Here is a 16,975-nt window from a genome sequence, read left to right on the forward strand (position 1 = left end):
GGGGAGCAATGGGAAATCATTCCCATCTTGCAAGAAGAAATGCTTGCATGGGCAGAAAGATCATTCTGTAGCATAAGGTTGAATTCTGCTCAGTTTCTCTTTCCCACCGTCCCATGGACAAGCAAGCTCCGGGGAAACAGCGAGATGAAAACAAATTGCAGGTAGCCCCCGGCCTGTCTGTCTCTGTCTCTCTCTCCTCCAGCTCTCTCTTTCTCACACACTTCTATATGTGGATGAGAGAAACAGGGTTTGGACCACTGCTGGCATCCCCTCCTGCTGCAAGGAGGCAGGCAGCCACCTGGCGAGATGGGGGGCAGTGGGGAGCCTACCCAGGAAGGAGCACTGCAGCCATGAACTCCTGAGGAGACCACATTTGGACAGTGCTTGGGAGCTTCACCTGTGTTGGAGGTAGGAAAGGGAACAAGGGCTATGGTCCCCCATGGCTGACACAACTTGGGTGGCCAACTTTGCCACCTCCATTACTTAAGGCAGTTGACCCGCCCCCCTCCACTGGAGTTGATTGGAAATTGCAGCAGTCTTTGCTGGTGTGGCCCAGGGCCTGTAGGGTATGGAGCAGCTGATGACCTAGGCCTTCCATGTGGTTCTTAGCGCTGAGCAGGGCTCTTGGCCCTGGAAGGGACCCCAAGGGTCATCTAGGCCAACCCCTTGCAATGCAGGAATCTCAACTAAAGTATTCATAACTGGTGGCTGTCCAACCTCTCCTTGAAAGCCTCCAAGGGAGGAGAGTACACAATTTCCCAAGGGAGTCTGTTTCACTGTTGAACAGCTCTTACTCTCAATCTTCTCTTTTCCAGGCTAAACATACCCAGCTTGTGGTCTAAAATTACAGTGTCTCAGGGCTCAAGGGAGACACAGTATTGTGTTTTATTCTACCTTGCCTTCTCATCCCTACCCCCCACCCCAACCCCCCAAAATTGAACAGGTATTCAAGCTGGGAGAATTGTTCCAAAATCCATTGCAGTATCCCCTCGAGGATGCATTTTGGAGCCATAGGAACACAGAAAGCTGCCTTCTACTGTGGAGAGATGTGGAGAAAGCAATGGAGATATGCTGCATATGTGGTGGACCTGTAAAAAAATCAAAGTCTTTTGGAATTCAGTGTATGAAGAACTTAAAAAAATTTCCGGCTTGACATTTTGTAAAAAACCAGAGGCTTTCCTACTTAGTATCATAGGCAATGAAATCCCAGAGAAACTAAAAGATATTTTTTTATACGCAACTGCGGCTGCGCAAAGTTTGATAGCGCAGAAGTGGAAGGGAGAAAACGTGCCAGATATAAAAGAGTGGCAAATTAAATTACAGGAATATGCTGAGATGGCCCAGCTGACCAACTCTTTAAGAGGAAACAACAGACAAGCTTTTCTGATAAAATGGGAGAAATATAGAAGGTATCTACAAAGCTTCAACAACGGTATAAAGTCTATGGCGGCCTTTGAGTGATTCTGGAGTCTTATTGAGAATGTACTATGGTATATGGCTAAATGTAGAATTTGAAATGTTTTTGATTGGAGACAAAAGATAATATAGCAGTGTTGAGCACATTCATAATGAGAAAAGGAATGTTCATAGGGAAAAGATGGGAAGTCTAATAAAAGAGATCAATAGCTGTGTGGGTTTTTTCTGTTTTTTTGTGGGGTTTTTTTTTTCTTCTTTCTCCCTTTTTTTCTTTCTTTTCTTTTTTTCTTTTTCTTTTCCTTCCTCCCCTTTTTTCCCCTCTCCTTCCTTTTTTGCCCCCCTGTCCCTTTTCCCTTATTTTTTTCTCTCTTTTTTTCTTTCTTTTCTTTTCTTTTCTTTCTTTTTTAGCATTGTATTGTTAAAAGTTATAAAAGAATATGATATTTGTAGATTCATATTTTCATGCTTTTCATCTTTAGTTGTATTTTTGTTATCAATGTGTGCAAGAGGAAGTAAGAAAAAAGAGTCAATGAAAGAGAAATTATATATGGGAGAATATGTTTAATTATTAATTTATACCGTGGAACTTAACTTGCAAATAATGTAAAAATGGAAAGTATGTATAAAATGTTTGAGATAATGGTGGATGTAAGAAATCGAAATACAATAAAATATTTATTTGTAAAAAGAAAAAAGAAAAAAAGAAAAGAAAGCTGCCTTCTACTGAATCGGGCCATTAGTTCCCCTATCTCACTATTGTCTACACTGACTGAACCTGGGACCTTCTCCATGGAAAGCAGAGGCTGCATCACTGAGCAACACCCCTTCCCCCCATTTTCCTCATCTCAGTCACTGAAGCAGATGCCAGCCCTAGCATATGCATATCAATACCGCAGTCTTATGTACACACACTTTGGAGTTAGGCTCATTGACCTCAATGGGACATACATCTGAATAAACACAGAGGAGCAGAAGTGGGCTTCACAGCACTTAAAAATGGGAGTGCAAAACCATTCCACCCTTTGCTGCTTTTCATCTGCCTTTGACCCAAGCCCCTTGTGTTACTGCAAGATCCTTTGAAAATACTTTCTTCTTTTAAATAATAATAATAATAAAACCTAACTGCGTAAATGCTCTCTCATGTGATCCTTCTGATGTGCCAGTTAAAGTTACCATATAATGTTTCTTCTGGGGAATGCGAGGGGTCTGAAAAGGAAATGTTTTGAGCAAGTACCTAGGGTGAGGATATTGTAGCCGATATCTCAGCTCTCTATCTGTCAGACACAATTTTCGTTGGGGGAGTCAGATTGAAAGAGATGGGTCCAAGGGACTGCTCTTTAAGGAAATTAAATTATTATCCTGATAACGTTGCAAACTGTGACAAGAAAGGCTGCATGCTTCACGACACAGAAGTATTCTCCCGTACCAAGCTGAGAAAGATGAATTGTGTTGACTTCCAACCTAACTCCCACCTACTGAGTGTTGGGAAATAAACTACTGGAGCAAAGTCAGAACACCCAAAATGACAACGGAGATGCTTCTTTAGCTCATTTAATACTCCTACATAGCTGGGGGCATATACTTCCACATTGGTATTTTGCAGGAATAGGGTATGACAGTAGTTATATGTTTATCCTGTCAACATCCTATTTGATCTCTCTGATCTTGATCTTTTGTGTGCCTCATTCTTCCACCCACCGTTACTTAACTTGCCCTTGTAAAACTCGTAAGCGGCTCTTGACAAACGCTTCTTTGAGATACTTGGAAATCTAGATTTTCAAAGAGACAACAACAACAAAAACTCACAAGCAATTCTTTCCTTTTCTCTCCAACCTCTGTTTGTCTTGCACCAACATTTTACTTCTTTAAGTAAAGTCTTGAAATTGCCACAGATGTTAAATTGCAAAGAAAGCAATGAAAATGTATGCAGACATAAAGCTTGTGAGACCAGATAAAATTACCTGGTTGCATCCCCTTCCTTCAAGTTAAGTTCCAAGGGTGGAGGTGGAAATGCACATTGGCACTCAGGATGAAGTTCTTCCCAGCCTCATTGGTCAATTGACTAGCAAAAATATGGTCAAGTGGTGGTCTTCATGAACTTGGTGAGAGTTTACGTGGAGATCTAGGCTCTGCAGAGTTTGATTGTTCTTCGTAATGTGATAGTGTTTGTAGTCCCTGAGAAGTCCAAAGCTAAGCTTCCTCAGGGTTAAGAAATGTTTACACTCAGTGGCAGTGACATTATAGACAAAGTAGCATAGGAAATATTATGGGATTTCCCCAACACCAGTCACACCATAGCCAGCTGGTTGTAAAATCCTGACAGCAATCTGTTAATTCACAATAGAGGAAGGGTGGTATTCAATGAAATTTTACTTAAGAGTAAAGGTAAAGGTAAAGGTAAAGGGACCTATGACCATTAAGTACAGTCACGGATGACTCTGGGGTTGCAGCGCTCATCTCACTTTACTGGCCAAGGGAACTGGTGTTTGTCCGCAGACAGCTTCCAGGTCACGTGGCCAGCATGACTAAGCCGCTTCTGGTGAAACGAGAGCAGTGCACGGAAACGGTGTTTACCTTCCCGGCGGAGCGGTACCTGTTTGCTTACTTGCACTTTGACGTGCTTTCAAACTGCTAGGTTGGCAGGAGCTGGGACCAAGCAATGGGAGCACAGCCCGTCGCGGGGATTCAAACCACTGACCTTCTGATCAGCAAGCCCTAGGCTCTGTGGTTTAGACCACAGCGCCATCTGCGTCCCTGTTACTTAAGAGTACAACCATGGAAATTAAAGCACATGACTAAGTCCATTAATTCCAATGGGTTTACTCTGAGTAAAACTCAGTTGAATACCACAAGTTGAAAACACCAGTTGAATACCACAAGTGTCTCCTTCATCAACCAACTATCTCAGTGCTGCTGATGTTCTGTAGGTTCCTGTCTTGTGCCCCCAGGCTCCATCTTTTGGGTCCCTGGCTTTCCTCCTTTATGGTATAAAACCCATAATAGAAACACCAGTTTGCCAACAACCTTGGATGGCAAAAATCCACCCCCCCTTCTCTCCAATGCTTTTAAGGACTATAGGCCTTCCCAACACATCTGTAGTGGCTATTGTGTAGTACTGTGCTCTTCAGTTTCTTAAAAGTTTTCTTCACCTGCAAACAAGACTTCTGTTTCCTTTTCCAGGGAGCTTTAGAAAGGAAACAATGAATTCAAATGAGTACTGGACAACAAGTTCCCCAGCATTATCCAGCATGCATTTAGATTTTTTTTTTTTAAAGAAAAAGTCTGTAACTCCACAAATTCAATATTAGGGCAGATTTAGTCCCTCTCACCTTCCTACCAAACAGCTTATCTGTGGAGTATGGGCATTTTAAAGGGGAGTCCAGAGTGTAGGTGGAAGAGAATCCTAACTGTTCCATGCATACTCTATTGAACCAGAAACACTGCATCTATTTGGCGGCTGTCTATAGAAAATGTGGCAGCATATATATAAACTTATGAAGAATTCAATTACCACCATTCTCCTGTAGGGCACTGTTCTCTATAAGACAGAGTAATATATCACTGAAAGAACGTTCCCCTTTACAGTGATAGTGTTTCTTGTTTGTTCTGTGGTTCAAATCACGGTGTTAGTTCTTGGCTTGAGAAACCCATAACAAACACCATGCAACATTCACCATGTATACTAATTGCAAACAAATGCATATAAATCCAAACCAAGGCAAGTCATGCTTATCCCAAGATTAGATTAGCAGCACAAACCTTTCAGTGTTGATGCAATATTAGTAAATGCTCGTGTGCAACGAAAAGGAGATTGAGCCAAGAACAACAAGAATTCCACCGGTTCAAAGGGGTGCATTTTAATTGGCATGGAAGTTGCCTTGGAGGGTTTTTATTTTTGTACAGGTTCCTCCTGCATCTCCTCTTCCCTGTATGCCCCTCCACTCTCAAAATCTGGACCCTCCAGAGCAGTTGGGGGTTCATCTCTGCACTGGGAGAGAAGAGGAAGCATTGCCGCACACCAAAATAGAGTGCTGGTATGACCGTTGATCTTCCCAACATAGGATCAAACAGTGTATGTTTTAAATACGGCCCACAACTGCTCTTATAGGAACGACAAAAACAAAAATGGACTTTTGGTGATGACCTGATATTACTACATGCTACTCCTGCTGCTTATGTAAATGTTGCCAACACGATATTGGAAGGAAGCATGAGCCAAATGAAAGACAACTGGCGAGGGAAACATCAAGAAGGAGGGAAATGACATACTGCATAAGTCAAATTGACATTTTGCTAGGGGCAGTGGCAGAGCTGACAAAGTATTGAATAGCTATGGAGTAAATACAGGTGGAATAAGTGTACATAATGACTTGCATCCCTGGGGGGAGAAAGAATGAAAACACCTTGTGATGTACAGTTAATAGCTCCATGTATTTGATCAAGGGATGCTCTATATTCCATAAATTCCGTGGGTGTTATATAGCACCCTTCACAGGAGGCAAAGGAATGTGATAAATGAAAAGTAACCAGCACACACAAAAGCACTGGATAATCAACTACCTGTGTGCAAACCTAAATTTACAATCATGATGTGCAGGCTTTCTCTACAAAGAAAACTCTCCATATCAGAAATATGAATACCCCCATTTCCAGGATGGATTATGAAATAAGACAAATGAAATGTGTATTCCTTGCCCCCAACTGTGCCCACAATCAAATCCACAGTCCAGTCTTTGCATAGTAATTGTAACCTCAGTCAGAAAGTGGAGAGAGAGTCCAAGATACTCTTTCTGGTGGGCTGTGGTCAAAATTTGCTTGGGAAATTAGACATTTGAGGCCATGGAAAGAAAGACTGCAATTGGCTCTAAGCCAAAATATTTTAGGGGACTCCCAACATTCCACCTAGTAGAGATTTCCATGAACTCTAGAATTTTGCAAGCTACTGAGATCTTTTAAGCTAAGGATGGGCAAAAAACCCTCAAGCATTTAAAAGATATACCTCTGTGAAAATGAGGGCTGCTTTTTTGCTGCTTTGGCAGCAGAGGAGGAGATGTCTCCAAACAGAAGACATCTCCTCCTCAGAAGAGAGTTGTTGCTTCCTTCAATGGGTCACACCATGAAGTGTTGTTGCCAAGAAGATGTGGAGAGAATCTCACACTGATTCCTACTAGCTATGCTTTCCTGGTAAGCACAGAAGACAGAAAACAGGAACTAACCATGGTGCTGATCCCTATCTGGATTTCATTTAAATGACTTGCATTGTTCATCAATCATTTCATTGTGCTTGTTTAACTAAGTACATTTAAAGGAGAGAGTGTAAAAGGAAGAATTCATTTTCACTTATTTTTATTGCCTTAGCTATATATTTTTGTACTTTTACAAGTTAATGCATTTGCATTTAAATTCCAGCGATTTCTGCACTTGTTTCTTTCTTAGAAGTCGAATGTTGCCTACATCCTGGTCATACTAGTTGGCTAAATATTGTTGTTTCAGGAGGAGACTGAAGGTAATTTGAAAAACTTAATGTTGTGACACAAGAAGACTTCATTTACCAAGGACCGAAGTACTCCTAGCTGGTATTTTCCCAGGTCGTGAGTGTCTTGTACCACACCAAACAAAACAAACCAGAGGCAGAAAGTGTGTTTTTCTGGAGAGAGGAGGAACGGGGGGGGGGATATATTTACTTATAATTAGTGGGTTGGAATTGTTGCTATAGAAGATTTTCCATTTTCTCTTGTATAAAAATAATGCTTGAACTGTGTCGGTAAAAGCACAACACTTACTGCATTCAGAAAACCTGTTTGAATGACACACTTTTGAGAAGACCACAACCACCTTTTAAAAAAATACCCATCAGGTTTATTTCTAGCTAGTTGTGTATTATTGAGAGAATGGTGGCCACAACTTCCTCTTTACAAAGGGTTCAGGAATGGCAACTAGGTAAGAGTGCTTAGCGCTAAGAGAGGATTCCATCACTTTTTGGAGGTCAATAAACAAATATGTTCACGCATTGTCTAAATACAAAGCAGGAGTAGAGTGACCCTGAATTACATATTAGTATTGTCTATCAGAAAACATCATTAAGTTATACCCTAAAATCAAGCAGGGAGACTTATTCACTAGCTGGCCTTCTGCAGTTTCACAGCTTCCAATCTTGTAAAAACATTGCCTTTCAGGGCCCGGTTGTTTTAATCTGTCCAAGCCAAATACCTCCTGCTACAGTCTTTTCTTCCAGCTTGTAAGAATTAATGGCTGCTATGATCTCCCACTGATCTTCCTTCTGTATTCCAGCCTTGACACATTTGTATGCATGTCTTTGTTAAGGATTCATTTTATCCCATTAATTATTACAGAAGTCAAAGCAAATCTTTGCAATATGAATGAAAAAAATTGGGGGAAGTACAATTTGAAAAGTCACAGTTTTCACAGTTTTGTAGATAAACTACAGAAGAGCCACGTTTGGTGGCTATATTAAAAATGTAACCATTCAAAACTAGTCTTGTGTGAAACTAGTAATATTAATTCTGGTTTAAACTCCCCCCCCCCCCCAAAACTGAAATAGAAGATTCAGTTGTCCATTTGGGTTGTAGCTTGTCCAAGTCCTGCTACCATTCCTTCAACATTTCCAATTATTCAGGTAAAGGTTCTGTGTTTGTAAACTGTTTTATGGCCTTCGTAGTCTTAAAGAGGTATTATGAAACATTCTCATGGGTGGTTTGCTTGGGCTGGCATTTTATCATGAAATCTGTAGTCTAACACAGATCTTCTAATTTTCAACAGATCATCACAAAAAGTTTTGTAGAGATCTACAAAGCTGCAAAAAATAATTCAGCCTGCAAGTGAAAATATCAGGAAGTATCATCATCACATAATGCTTCGTGGATTGTTATGAAAACGTACTACAAGATAAGATCATGTCGTATGTAGGTGAGCAATAAATTCTACAGCATCCATTTCAGTAAGTCTACATACTGTTTTAGAATAATACTGTACTTTAGGTCCTGCTTCTCACAGAGTTCAGCAAAAGACCTACCTGAAGAAATTTCAAGTTCAGATGTCAAGGCTCCACAAAGTATAGAATCTGTATTCTGATTATCCAATAGGGAACGAAATCAGGGGCATGCCCCTTTCTTAATGTGTGTATTGGGAGGTAGTTTCTTGCATCAGTTTCTGCTTTCAGTCTGAGGCCTCTAGTTTAGGGATGGACAACTTGTGTCTCTCCAAATGGTCTCTGACTCCCATCAACTTCAGCCATGGGAGTTGTAGTCCAGCAACATCTGGATGACCAAAGGTTTTCCACCTATACTCTTGTCCTTCTCTCAAGTGGTTCAGTGAAGGGGAGTAAACTCCGAACTTTAAACACTAAAAACGAAAACAACTGCCTATTCATTACACAAGTCATGTAGGAAAAGCTAGATGGAATTCAATTTGAAAAGAAAAATAATTTCAGCAAGATGTAAAAAGCCCATGGCAACCTGTAAAGGGGGGGGGGAATGGTAAATGATGCTAACTTCATTACAAAACAATAATTGCATTGTACAAGGCAATGTTTCTGCATATCCTGTTTTTCATATTACCTGGAATTAGAAATATTTCCCCCATGGTTTTTTTCCCCAACAGAGGGAAGAGCTTAGGTTTCAGCTCAAGTGTTTCAGTGGCATGGGGTCTTATTCTTTAAGCACAATGATCTTTCCAGAAAGCTGGAATGGATGCAGATGTTGAGATGAAGGTTTCTGCCATTATCTATAAACTTATTGGCAGCATATATGATGTGCTGCATTCTGTTGAAGAGAATTTCATTTTCCCCATATCCACTATAAGCTGGTATTATTTTGGCAGCGTTTAACCTGTACCACGTTCCCATTTCCCAGTGTAAACTAACAAATAAATGAAGTATAATTTTCTGTATATATGTGTGTGTGTGTGTGTGTATATATATATATATATATATATATATATATATATATATATATATAATCACACATAACCTATGATTCATAATCTATTATTCTAGCATGTAAGCTGCTTATATAAAATATTCATTGCAAATACTGATTAAATCAAACATTAAAAGCAAGTTAACTTTAAAATGCATCAGAATATAAGTAAAACAACAACACAAAACCATCTGAAGAAGTGTGCATGCACATGAAAGCTCATACCAAGAACAAACTCAGTTGGTCTCTAAGGTGCTACTGGAAAGAATTTCCTATTTTGTTTCAACACAAAACCAGTTAGAAGAAGAAGAGTTTGGATTTGATATCCCGCTTTTCACTACCCGAAGGAGTCTCAAAGTGGCTAACATTCTCCTTTCCCTTCCTCCCCCACAACAAACACTCTGTGAGGTGAGTGGGGCTGAGAGACTTCAGAGAAGTGTGACTAGCCCAAGGTCACCCAGCAGCTGCATGTGGAGGAGTGCAGACACGAACCCGGTTCCCCAGATTACAAGTCTGCCGCTCTTAACCACTACACCAAACTGGCTCTCAGTTATTAAAATCTACATAAGAAAAATTAAAGTACTTGTTTTGGTAGGCTTGCATAAACAAACAAACAAAAAAAGTATTTAGTAGGTGCAGGAAAAAATACAGTGAAGGGCCTACCTAACGTCAACGGACCGGGAGGAGTTCTAGAGAATAGGTACTGCCACATCAAAGAATCAATTATGTGCAGGTGCAAAAATGAACATTATGTGACAATTGAAAAAGTGCTAGTTCTGTCGACTGGAGCAGGCCTGCAGTGTGCTAGGAGCTGTATAAGGTGTGGATATGAAACAAACAAACAAAAAGGCCACAGCTGAGGGAAGCTTAGGGACTGACAGGAAGGATGATAAGGATGCTAGCATGAAAAGACAATGTACAAACAGATGAAATGGGATGTGCTGGCTTTGTTTAAAACTAGTGTGTCTTGAAGAGGGAACCAGTAGCAGTAAAGATGACAGTTTCAAGCATCAGGGAGCTTGGCTTTCATTATTTTAACTCTTCAAAGTTCCACTCTGAAAACACAGACCTTTTGAATTCAATGCATACAAAGATGGGAAGTATAATGATAACACATCTGGTTTGCACTAGTCCAATAATTGCTGAATGGTTTACTGAGGGATACCAGTGTGCTGTACATCCTGGATAGCTCAGTTGCTTTGAGTCTACAGCTGATAACCCCAAGGTTGAAGGTTCGATTCCCGTTAAGGCACAGCTGCATATTCCTGCACTGCAGTGGGTTGGACTAGGTGATCCTCAGGGTACCTTCCAACTCTATGATTCTGTGAGTTCTATTAGCCACCAGCACTCATGAAGATGCCCATCCTATCTCTGCGTAGTTCATTGTTCTTTCCTTGGTCCCTCCTGATCAGGCTATGCTGCCATATCTCTCCGTACCAGATTGAAGCATTAAATCGCTCTGGATGCAGAGAAGCAACAAAACCATCTGCTCTCATACTTTGCCTGTCTGTTGTACATCTGCATGGGCCGCTGTTCGAGGTTTGCATCCTCCCAATCTGGAATGGAAGGGAACAGTAGCACCTGCGTTAGTCCTAGAGACTAGGCTCTTGTGCCTCCCTTGGCTTTTTGGGGAGGAAGGCCAGAATATAAAGTCAACAAATAAATAGATAAGCGAACGATGAGGGCGTGACAGAGATCTTTTTTACACGCGCTAATAACCCCTTTTTAGGGTTTTTTAAACTCAGACTGAAATGTGTCTTTAATATTTATGAATTCGCTACAGAGAAAAATGAAGCCGCTAGATGGCAGCAGTGTCACATGTTTCTCGCAGATTTCTAGTTCGCAAAGCGTGCCCGCCGCCCCCGTCCCGCTTGCCCCGCCGGTGAGAAAAGCAGCAGCAGCATCAATATATAAATATAAGCCTATTAACAGAGCCAGCCTACTTTGTTCAGTACCCACTCGTTGAACCAACGTACAACGAGGCAACAGCTTTCCATATTTTACCAAGAAAGATAATTTATCATCAGTGAGTAATCACAACCTCGAAGCTCCTCCTCGCCATTGGTTTTGCTTCTGCCCTGTGATCCTTTGTATTTTTAATTACCAACACGGGTAGCTTCGGGCATTAATTAGGAAATAAGGCTCTTTCTGCTGTGTTAAGTGGCTTTAGAATTTTCGACTTCTTCTGGCACGAAACCAAGGAATCGCTTGGTTTACTCAGAAGCAAGTCCCACTGACTTCAATGGAGCTTACTCCCAGGGCACACTGGATTACAGCTTCAGAGAGTTTTTAAGCAAACAAATCTGTTTAATTAGGAAAACAGAAAAGTTGACATTTCGTGGCCTTAAAAAGGAACCACTCTAATGTAGTTTATGTGCCACAGAACGAAGGGTTAAGTCACTCCGCTCCGAAACTCCTTTGAAGTGGGGTCAGAGAACCACCGAGTTGCCCACTTGCAGCCCTCCACGGGGAAATGGCCGTATTGAAGATAAACTGAAGAATACGACTGTCCTGAAAGAACATCCTAACGGTCCCTTAAAATTGTTTAGTTAGCGCTCAGAGAAGTAATTCAGGAATGGGCCTTGCCCAGTCTTACATAGCTCACGTGGTGCTGAAACAAGGATCGCTGGTTTGCACTTCCTGGGTCTGATGATCGTGCTGTGTGCGAAACCTACATTGCTGTCCAAAGAGATTCCCAAGCACGCCTTTTAGTGCGGGAAGTGTCACTTGTGAATGCTGCCAAGGAATAAGAGGAGAACCGTTTTTAAGTGCCTTGCTGAACAGGGGCCTAACGAGCCTTGTCCATCGGATTTGGGAAGCAGCTGTCTTCTTACTCCTACGACAGCCACAGGCGACATAATCCATGTTTAAATGCATTAAATTTGGGATCACTTCTTTCAAAATGGTCCGGGTGGATGGGCAGACATCCATCTTCAAGAGAGTGATTATTAGCACAGAACCAAAGGCCAACTATTATTCCAGATTTCATAGAATCATAGAATTGTAGAGCTGGAAGGGACCACAGGGGTCATATAGTCCAACCCGCTGCGATGCAGCACTCTTTTGCCCAAGGTAGAACTCGAACCCACAACCCTGAGATTAAGAGTCTTGCGCTCTCCCGACTGAGCTATCCCAGGGGATTTAGACATACAGTACATACAAAAAAACCCAGCATAGATTTTTGCGTGTGTATGCTCCACAAGGTGTTTGGGCTTCCTTGGGAGAAGCCCGTAGCCAAAGAAGATATGTTAGACCTAAGTTCAAGGTTACCCACTGGCTACCAGGTGTCCTTTGCTCTTTTTAAGGGAGGAGGGCACTCTTATTTAGATTGGATCCAGAAAATCCAGAGCGACCCTTGCAAACGGCACCTTTGGCGACCCCAGGAGGACATTTCTCCTCAAAGACACCAAGCAAAGTCTGGGTGTGGGCTGCTGCTGTCGCTATCGGGGGAACCATTCCCTGCACTCCTGTAGTTGCGACTTTTACGCTTAACCAGCCGCCTCAACGCGCCCAACGAGCGCCCTGCGAGGTAGGTCTGGCGGGAAGGCGAGAAACGTGGGGGACGACGACGGGACGCGAGAGCGCGTTTCGCGGCGCGGCGCGGCGCGGGATTCCCGAGAGCGTTCCTCGTCCCGCCCCTCAGCCGGCGCGCGCGCTTTCTCTCTCCACTTGCCCCCTCAACTGCCCCGTCGTCACCTGTGACTGGAAAAGAAGGTTCCCAGCCACCGCCACCACCTCCCTCCGCGGGAAGAAGAGAAGAGAGAAAACGACTCCCCTCGCTTTTCCTACCCTCGTTTTGTGAGGGCTGCGAGAAGGCTGCTACGGCTGCTTTGCGGGTGCGCTCGCTCGCTCGCTCCTGCTGCTGCCGCTGCGCCGCTCCAGCCTCCTTCCCCTCTCTGTGGGAAGGGATGGTTGAGTCCAGCAGCAGCAGGAGCGGCGGCGGCGGCGGCAGCAGCAGCAGCATCTCCTTCTTGCGCTGCTAGCAGCCTGTCAAGCTTGCCGCGCTCTCCCGGCTCGGCTGCGTCCCTCAGCTTCTCCTCCTCGCCGTGACGGGAGCAAGCCGCTATTTCCATTTGGTTCTCTCCTCTCCCTCTCGCGCCTTTCTTTTTATTTGCCGCCGCCGCCGCCCGCAAGCCCCGCATCTCCTCTGGCTTCCCTCCTCACTCGATGCCCGGCCGCGTCTCCTCCTCTTCCACCGCCGCTGCCACCTCTCCACGGTCTTCCTCCTCGTCGTCGTCGTCGTCGTCGCCTCTGTCTCGGGGCAGCTGGTGGTTTTCGCCTCAGACTCGGGAGAGCCGCTCGCGGAGGAGGCTCTCGCCGCTCCTCTCCCTCAGCCTCGTCTCCCCGCGCGCTCTCCGCCCCGCAGTGGCTCGCCGGCACTTGATGCTATGAGAAGGCGGCGAGCCGAGGCCACCAGCAGTCCTGCAGGAGGCGTCGAATGCTGCGCCGCCGCCGCTGCTGCCACTCGCGGCACCTGGAGCTCCCCTCGCTGTTGCTGCTGCTGCTGCTGCTGCCGCCGACGCCGCCGACACCACCACCACCACCGACACCACCTCCTCCTCCTCCTTCTCCTCCGCCTGGCTTCGCCCTCTGGTGATTCTTTCGCCCCGCGGCCACTTCTGGCGAGGGAGGGTGCCCGCGCTCGCAGCTGAGAGGCGCCGCGGCGAGGTGCTCCGACCGACCGGTCAAGCAGCCAACTAACCAACCAACCGGCGTTGCAAACCCCCCCCCCCAAAAAAAACCCTCCACCCCCACCCCGGGTCTCAGCCTGCCTCTTCAGAGCTCTCGCTCGCGCCTTTCCCTCTCTCTATGTGTGTGGAATAAACTGCAGACATGACTGTGTGGAGGCAATTCGAGGCTCGGCTGCTGGTGCTCTGCGCGGGGCTCCTCGCCGCAGCTCAGGGTAAGCGTTGCTGGTTTCTCTTTCTTTCCGTTACTTGAGGGGGGCTTCCTTCTTTTGTGTTTGTGTGTGTGTGTATGGGGGGATTCTTCTACAGCCGACCCGACTGGTGACGATGGAGGGGGGGAAGGGGGTGTCGTGCCTGTGCCACCTCCCGGCTTTACCCCAGGCGTGTATCCCCCCCCCATATATACTGGTCAACGCAGTGGCCCGGCATGACGGCTTCACGCTCCCCTTGCCGTCGTCGCGCACACACGGACCGTGGCATGCCTGGCACCTGCTCCCTCCCAGCTCCGCCGCTGGTGGTTCATGAAGGGAGGTTATGTGGGGTTTTTTTTTTTTGGGGGGGGGTTGCTGCTGGTTTGTGGGGAGTGCGCTATGGGGGAGGAACTGCGCCGCCAGCGAAGGGAGCCTCCCGGGCTGGACGGGGAGACCTTGCCCTCTCTCCTCGTCCGCACATGGGTGGTGATGTGGTGGTGGTGGCTGGTACTTAACCGAGGGATGCTAAAGATAGCTTGCCTGGGCTGCCAAGTTCCTTCCCGCCTCCGCCTCCTCCTCCTCCTCCGCCGCCGCCTCCCCACCCTCAGACCCTCTCCTCTTCCTCCCCGAGATGGAAGAAAGCTCCGCTGCCAGCAAAGGCGAGTTAGGCACCTCGCCCGCCGTTCTGCTGCCCTGCTCTCCCAGAAGGAGGTGGCCGTGTGATGCTCTCAGTCCTCGCACACCCCACCCCTGGGATGGCTGAGACCTGTACTTTGTTCCTTGCAAGTTGCAGGGAGACAGGAGAGGGAAGCAGGCTTTGAGGGGACCCAGGGATGTTCCTGAGGATCGGCATGGGAAAAGGTGGTGTGTGCGGGGTCCTTATCTTGCCTGTAGTCTCTCCCTCTCCCTCTCCCTCTCCCTCTCCCTCTCCCTCTCCCTCTCCCTCTCCTCCCACGTTCAGGAATCTCTTTTCACCATTTGCTTGCTTGGTATTCTCTTTCTCCTTGAAAACCGAGGTGGGGCAGGATACTGGAGGGTTACACAACTTCTGCGTTGGCCCTAGCCCCACAACTTGCCTTGTTGCCTCTGAGACAACAAGCTCGGCTTTATTCACTTTGCCTCTCATTAGCCCTGGCCTTTTTCGTGTTGGCAGGGTGTGTGTGTGTGTGTGTGTGTGTGTGTGTTGTGGCTGCCTCTGGTGACAACACCTGCCTACTTCAAACGCTGTTTCTGTCTTGCTTATGATGCTCCCTATTCCTCCTTCCTCTTCAGGTGTCCTTACAAAGGGTAGGAGGGGGATATAGATAATTTCTTTTGCTATTTTTTTAATGGAAAAAATCCATTCTAGCGTAGCATATTAAAAACAGCTACTTCTCCCAAATCAACTTTTTTTTTTTGCTGTCCCGATTTTATAGCAAATTATTGAAAACTCAGAGAGAACAAAAACTTCAAAGTGACTAAAAGTGCTTGTGCCCTGCCTCTCCTGCCTACTTCCTGTGTGAGTGTGTTTTCTGAATTATGACATGGTGCCACATTGTGAAGCAGTGGGGTCACTTTGCATAAGTGAGCATCCCATCCCGTTGAGACTCCCTCCCTCTCTTTTTCCTTCCTTCTTCTTTCCCTGAATTACTTTTAATCACTAGGCAGAGGTTAGGGGAAGGGTAAGAGGCAGATGGCAACATTTCATCTCTGTTTCGATATACTGGGTTGTTGTGCTAAGGCTTGCATAGTTTGGAGCAAGAGGAGCAAGTTGTATAAATGAATGCACTAAAGCCCCATCCCCACCTTGCCCTCAACCCCATCCCTGGAGCTGCCGCAGGTGACAAAGTGATGCCTGGCTCTTTGCTGCCTCTGATCTCATTTTACTCACTTTGAATAAAGAACAGAGGAACAGAAACATCTGACATATTTAGAAATCGTGCTGAAAGGCCAGCTCCTATAAAGCTATTCACATGCCATAGTAGCATTTTGCCCCCTTTTTCAGTCTACTGCGGCAACAGAGGTCTTTCTGTTTCATTCCATTTCCAAAAGTTGCTATATTTTCATCACGCCCTGTCCTCCTCTACCACCCTTGACTGTGTGTCTTCTTAGCTGGGAGACAGCGTTTTTCTTTCCCCTGTGCAGCCCCAATTAGCCAAGGTTTTGCCTTGCCTTGCTACTGCTGCTTAATAATCCTGACACGTGTGTTACATTTCAGCCCTTTGCCTCTGGATTGGTTTTTTTTCTTTGAGAAGTTGGATTTGAAAGAAGGACACAAATCCAGATCCTCTGGCAAATTCTGATTCTTTTAGCAGCTGCTAACAGCTGCCTGTGGCCAGGAGCGCAGGAGGAATAGGGGGGGGGGACCATTTGCCAGGAATGGACATACAATTGCAATCAAACGGGCTCATCCTGTGGCATCAAGGCAAATAATATGTTCTTGAGGCTGAGGAGAGGAGAGGGTGGGATAAGTTACAATCAATAGCACTATTGTCTCAGCTACAGCTGAGGACTTAGAGTTCTGACTCATTTATTAAACACACTGTTGCTGGTTCTTGACATTTGCCATTTTAGCATTTTCCTTAAAAACAAAAAAAAGCTGAAATGCTGAGATGGGTTCATGCTTAGAGAGCACTGCTCACTTGTATCCAGCTAATCCATAAAGTGGGTTTTGGGCAGTACCTTTGGTGACGCAAGAGTTAAGGTTAATTTAGCTGTGCGTTATTTTAATATGGGGGAGGGGGGAAATAGGCTGCAATCTTAC

General features: G+C 45.1%; 1 protein-coding gene across 1 annotated transcript in view; it reads left to right on the forward strand.

The window, feature by feature from the left end:
• The first annotated feature begins 14,138 nt into the window (after positions 1-14,138).
• The window catches only part of CSMD1 (CUB and Sushi multiple domains 1), a 930,570-nt gene continuing 927,733 nt past the window's right edge, over positions 14,139-16,975 (forward strand). The window contains exon 1 of the mRNA XM_033142996.1: positions 14,139-14,256. Within this exon, the coding sequence (XP_032998887.1) occupies positions 14,187-14,256 (70 nt within the window). The 5' untranslated portion in view covers positions 14,139-14,186. The remainder of the gene's footprint in view (positions 14,257-16,975) is intronic.

Source organism: Lacerta agilis, chromosome 3 (assembly GCF_009819535.1).
Source record: "Lacerta agilis isolate rLacAgi1 chromosome 3, rLacAgi1.pri, whole genome shotgun sequence".
Taxonomy (NCBI): domain Eukaryota; kingdom Metazoa; phylum Chordata; class Lepidosauria; order Squamata; family Lacertidae; genus Lacerta; species Lacerta agilis.